At 55.0% G+C, this 6077-nt stretch overlaps 1 protein-coding gene across 1 annotated transcript in view; it reads left to right on the plus strand.

The window, feature by feature from the left end:
• Window positions 1–297: 297 nt before the first annotated feature.
• LOC103614559 (zinc finger protein 362) overlaps window positions 298–6077 on the plus strand; it is an 8570-nt gene continuing 2790 nt past the window's right edge. Inside the window, exons 1-3 of the mRNA XM_017732705.1 lie at window positions 298–784; window positions 1156–1182; window positions 1293–1377. Coding sequence (XP_017588194.1) covers window positions 724–784; window positions 1156–1182; window positions 1293–1377 — 173 coding nt within the window. The 5' untranslated portion in view covers window positions 298–723. The remainder of the gene's footprint in view (window positions 785–1155; window positions 1183–1292; window positions 1378–6077) is intronic.

Consider the following 6077-nt stretch of genomic DNA (forward strand, 5'->3'; position numbering starts at 1 on the left):
CAAATCCCCTCCCAGGTTGAGGATTTCAACTTCACTTAACCAACTTCGCCTTTTTCCACCTCTTTTTTTCATTATTATCATCATTATTCCATCACCCCCCCCTCCAAGCAGGAAGAAGAAGGAAAAGAGGGAGAAAAAAGGGGGGAAAGGGGGGGGGAGGACATCGAGGAAAATACCCATTTACCAGGATTTTCCCTTTTTCTCTCCCTCTGGATGGTCTAATGGAAAAGTTAATTGCAGCCGAACGTACCTATTTTTGTGGATGTTGCATGTTTGGGGGGGGGGGGGTTTGCTTTTTTTTATGCTTTCATTGCTTTTTTCTGACTTTTTTTGCTTACAGGGGGTGGCAGAAGCAGCACAGGGGCTGAATATTATCATTACCATCATCATAATCACCCTTATTATAATTTTCACCATTTTAATTCCTTTTCTCCTTCCTCTTTTCCTCCTTTTCCTCGCTGTTTTCTGCATTAACTGGTTTTGTCTAGAAAAGTGGTCTCGCTGGCTGGAAGGTCTAATGGAGGGGGGAGATATTTTTTTCATGGCGTTTTTGGCAGGAATGCGGCAGCTTTAGCGAGGGACCCAAATTTCCGTGGCCGTGTCCCAGAGGTCTGTCTGTCCCTCTCCAACATATATTTAGCCATATACTATTTATACATCCATAATCTCCCAGCCACATCGGGGGGCCTGGGGGGGGAGCTTAGAGCCGGTGTGGCCACAGCGATGGATTTGAACCCAGGAATGATGAATTTTGATGATTTTGATTTCTTTTTCTTCCTTCAAGGTTGGAGGATGCTCCTTGTTGGGTTATTTTTTCCCCCCAAGCCTGCGGTCCTTCGGATAGCAGCTGGGTTTTTTAATGCAGGGAGGATGGAGCGGGTGAAAGCGGCTTCGAGCCTGAGGCCTTTGAGATTATAAAGTGATATTTTAGCAGAGAGGTAAAAAAGTTTTTTAAGTCCCTCACGGCGTGCGATTTGCCGAGAGGCGGAGGGTCCAGGGCGAGGGGATGGATTTCACCCCAATTTTCCAGCCAGCTCCCCATCCCTCAGCTTTCCCAACAGCTTGGGGGTGAACGGGGCTATAAAAAAAACCCACTTTTTTTTTTTATTTTTTTCCTTTTTTTTTTTTTTGTTGTTGTTTTCTCTCTATTTTCAGGCAAAACCCCTCGTTCCCACGGGTCGGGTAGGTCGGAGCCGCTTCGCTTTTGTTCCTCCGCTGTGGGATCTCGCGCGCCGGGGGCTGGGGGGGGGTTCGGGGTGTGTGAAGTTGTCCTCCTCCTTGTCCCCCCGTAGAAAAACGCCCCACGTGCAGCACCCGGTCTCAGCTAGAGCTGGAGATGGACGCGGATAAGGGGAAGCAACGCCAGTACTCGCAGAGGTGGGCATGATGGCTGGATTGAGGGGATCACTGGGAAAAAAAAAAATCCCTGCTTTTATATATTTACATCTTAAAATAGCGTCTAGCTTAATGATGTGCATGCATGTAATTGTGTGTGTGCTGATAAAAATAATGTACGTATGCACACCAGAATCCAGGTATTATGTACCGATATAGATATTTATATATAAGCGGGGGCATGGTGTTTTTTTGGGGTATTTGGGGGGTGTGAGGGACACCCTCCCTGCCCCCTCCGCAGGGAGGGGACCCGACTCCCAGCATATGTGTGACCCCTTGATATTTCCCTTTTAAGAAATGTGCCTTAATATGCATAAAATAATAATGTTCACCCTCAACCCCCCCACCTTCTGCTTGTTCCCTTAAAAATGTGGATTTTTGGTCATTGGGCGCGATGTCATGACAAGTGCATGTTGGATCCGGTGCGCTCGCTCCCTCCTCAGGGCGATCCCCTGCCCGTGCCTCGGTTTCCCTGCGTGCTGTCACACATGGGTGACCCCCCCCGTGCTGCTGGGGGTGGGCATTTGCCCCCAGGCTGGTTTGCGGTGCTGCCTTTGCCTTGCAGGGTGCCTGGCTGGTCTCTCTTAGGGGATGGGTGTGTTTGGGGTCTGGGGGAGCAGGACCCCCCCAGGCTGGGGAGTGGCATGTTTTGTGGGGCACGTGTGCCCTGCGTCTGGTGCGTCACCCTGTGGGCTCTGGGTCTCCCTGTGGGCTGTCCCTGTGTCTCCTCTTCTGGGTCACAGGACCCGAACTGTGGATTTGGGGTCACACTGCCTTGGCCCCCGTCTTTTGGGAGCATTGCCACCCTGGTCCCCCCTTCACCCCTGATCTGGGGACCCCGCGGGGATCTCCAGCGTGGCTTTGCGTCCCCTCCCGCTTGCCACTGGTGCTTGGCTCCTCACCCTGCCCCGCGCACCCCTTTTCCTGCACAGGGACCCTCCGTCCAGGCTGGGGGCTCATTTTGGGTTGATTTTGCTGGAAATGCAGAAGCAGAAGCCCCAGCCCAGGGCCCTTCGGGGGGCGGAAGCCGGGGGTTTAATTGGTTCCATCTTGGGTGAATTCTTGTGGTGTGCGGGCCACCCCCTCCCCGAGCCACAGGGGGCTCGCCCGGCGTTCCTGTTTCCCAGCCGTGCCTGCCTTCTGCCCCTCTGCTTTGGGGTGAATCCTGCCCGGATGAGGACAGTCTGGGCAGGGAGGGATGCGCATTCCCCCAGGATGGTGCTAGATGCCGATTCCCACCCTGGTGGCTTTGGGACGCAGGTTTTGTGGATGGGCACTTGCTATCCCTCCAAAACTCCTCCTGCTCCAGGTGAACCCCAGGGAAACCTGTTCTTAAGAGGGGACGGGGGCCGTGGCCTTGTGTCTTGGGGGGGGAAACTGAGGCATGGTGCAAGGCAGAGCTGGGTTCCCTGGCCCAGGGACATGCCCAGGCCAGCGTCACCATCCCTGGTCTGGCCTGTGTCGGGAAGGACGTGCTGGGATTTGGGTGGGGGAAGGCGCAGGGGACATCCATCCCTGCGCTTGGTTCTTGCCCACCGCGCCGTCTCTGGCCGCCGCCGGCTTTCCTGCACTCGCCGCTTGGCACGGGGGGGTGGGAGCTCTGCCCTGATGCTCTTGCTGGGATACTTGGGGACGCCAAACTCGGTGTCTCGCTTGGTCGAGGACATGTTTAGCCACCAAGTGCTGCTCTGGTTACCCCAAATCCCTCCCCTCGCCTCCCAGACCCCCCACTTTCCGGCTGTACCAGGTCGGTGGTCGCTCACCGGTCCCTGGGAGCTGCCCCTTTTCTCTCGGCGGTGCCGTGAAAAGAAATCTCTTGTTTCTTTTTATTTCAGCGAAGGCGAGACAGAGAGGGCTGCCAAGGTAGAGGCGTTCCCTAGAGAACTGTAGCTTGACTTAGCGGCAGTTGGGTAGGAAGTTGGAAGGCTCTAGTGAGCTCGTGCCCACCCGTGCCATCATCTACCTCCCATCAATCTGGAGCCTCAGCGACACGTCTCCCCAGGCAGCTGCGCCCACCTGGCTCCAGAGGCCACCCTGTGAGTACCAACCACCGCCCACCCCCTGGCCCCCGCAAAACCTGTGGGTGTGGAGGCGAGGAGGCTTTTGGGCTCTTTTTAGGGTGCTGCTGCTTCCCCCTGTGGCCTGGTTGAGCGGTGATGCCGGGTACCGCGCTGTTCTGGGGAATTTGGGGTTCAGCCCATGGTTTTGGGGCTCTGTGCATCTTCCTGCTTGCTCTTCCCACATCCCTCTCCTCTGGCTGGGCTGCTTGGGTCTCCACCATGCTTGGGCACCCACCTTGTCCCTGGGGATAACCTTCGGCACCCCTCGGCACCCAAATCTGGTGCCTGCAGAGGATGTCAGGGGCTCTTCCTGCCATGGTTTGGACCACAGGACCCCACGCCACTGGAGATGTTACCCAAGGGGAGTTTCCCGTGCCCAGACAAAAACTGGGGGGGCACAGAGAGCCTTACCAGCCCCCTGTGCCCTGCAGAGCCGGGGGGAGACGCGCCGCAGCATTCCCTACCCTTCATAATTTCCATTTTAATGGATTTTCTTTTTTTTCCACCTTTGCTGCATGTCAGCTTCCATTTTTCATAGTTAGTTGAGAATAGAGAAAAAGGGAGTTTTTATATATATATATATATATATTTTTTTTCCATCTGCTTTCTTCCCTCTCCCACTCCGTTCCCCAGCCCCAGAGAAGGGGACGCCGCTCCCGACGAAACACCGCACAATTTGTAAAATTAAATCGGGACAGGAACAGGGATTTTTAGAATTATTTTGGCAACGCCGACCATTTCTTCCCTCTTGTTCATCCAGCTCCGAGTGTGGTGGTTTTACAAATAATTTCTCATTTCTTTAGTAAGCCCTCCTCGGGTGGGGGTGGGGAAACACGTGATATTTATGCTTTTCTCCCCAAAATACCCTTTGTGCCTTTCCAGCCCTTTCCAGCTTTGCAGGAAGGATCCTGGGACTGGTGTAGGGGTTGGTGCCGTGTTCCGGTGATGGTTCGGGGGCCACGCTGGTGGTTTTGATCCGTCTGGGTGCTGCTGCTGGCTCCATTGGAGCCCGGTGTGCTATCGGGACAGGGAGAGGGATGGACAGATGGATGGATGGGAAGGACAGAGGTCACGGGGCACCTGCTGAGATGGGGGAGCAGCTCCAAAAAACCCTTTTCTAATCATAGCTCCAGTTTCCTGTTTTCCCACGGCTGCTCCAGGGTGGGGGATCGCAGCCGGGGTGCTTGATCGTGCCGAGGGGACTCAGAGCCCTCCTGCCTGAGCTCCTGCTCCCTGCCTGCCTCCATCACAGGGGGCTCCCTGCTGCCAGCTCTGCATTTGTCCCTGGTTCCCAGTGTCCAGCCCCTCATGTTGGCACCGGCGTCCCTCATCCCGTGCCCATCAGCCCAAGGGATCTTATATATGTGTGTATATATATACACACACACACACACACACGTAGCCAGTGGGTAAATGCACGCCGTGGGCGGCCTGTGGGTACATATATAATTACACAGAATAGCTGGCAGTGGCTGCGTCCGTGCATGGGAAGGTGCATTTAACATCCCCAGTGAATTCTTGTTCTGTGGCACGCAGAGGGACTTTGCCTCTGCCCATGCCATTGGGATCTGGCCCTGCTCTCACTTCAAAACCCTGAAATTTGGTGCTTGAGCAGCCGGGAGGTGACCTGGAGTGGTTCAAGACTGGGAAGGGGAATTCCCGAAGCCAATGTCTGGGTGGTGTCCTGGACAGGCTGTGGCATTGAGGTCTGCCATGGGAAATTGCTCCCATTCCTCGATACCCTGGAACACACCTCGTCCTGTGCCAGGCTGCTCTGTAGCGCAAGGGGCAGGTGGTTCCTTCCTCCCCAGAATGGGGACGGTCCATCCCACAACTTCTTCAGGCTGGGGTAGCTGTTGGGATGCTACATTCTGGTGGGACCAGGATCCCCTTTCTCTGTGTGCTGCCCACCTGCCACTGGGGAGCTCAGGGTGTGTTTGAAACCTGAGGCAGCGAGTGTGAGGAGGAAGAGGAGGAAGGCTCATCGCCCCCAAATCCTGCCACCCCCAAAGCTTTTGGGGATGCACTTTGCTGGAGGCATCGCTCTAGTTTCTCCTGGAATCCTGGCCATGGCCTGGTTTATTTTGGAGGCAGAACTCCTGGGGGCCCCCTCCCATACATCCTGTCGGGGTTCCATAGATGCTTACCCTCATGCCCCCATAATGGGATTTGCCAGGATGGTGATGCCTGGTCATGCTGGGCCGTTCTGCTGGGATCATCTTCTTGCTGCCCCATTCCAGCTGTTTCCCATTACCCAAAGATGGATTTAGAATTAATTTCCCCAGTGCCTTTAAGCATCTCCATAAATCTCCCAGCCCTGCTGATTCCTGAACCCTGCTGAGCTGCTCCTGGGTGTCACAGGAGCTTCACTTGGCTTTGGAGGCGTATTTTGGGGGGGATTCAGCTGGGATTGGGGTTGGGTTCGATTTGCTGCTGTGCTTGCCCTCTCCCATGGCAGCGTCCCATCCACCTCTAATCCCTCCTGGATGGGAGAAATACTTCCAGAGCTTGGGAGATTTGGGGGTTTTCCCCAAATTTCAGCTTCCTCCTTTTCCAAATTGTGTCCTAGCACACTCACCAGTGTTTTGTGGTCTTGGAGGCAGGCAGGTGCTTTGTGTCCCC

Source organism: Corvus brachyrhynchos, unplaced genomic scaffold, assembly GCF_000691975.1.
Source record: "Corvus brachyrhynchos isolate BGI_N302 unplaced genomic scaffold, ASM69197v1 scaffold215, whole genome shotgun sequence".
In the NCBI taxonomy this organism is placed as follows: domain Eukaryota; kingdom Metazoa; phylum Chordata; class Aves; order Passeriformes; family Corvidae; genus Corvus; species Corvus brachyrhynchos.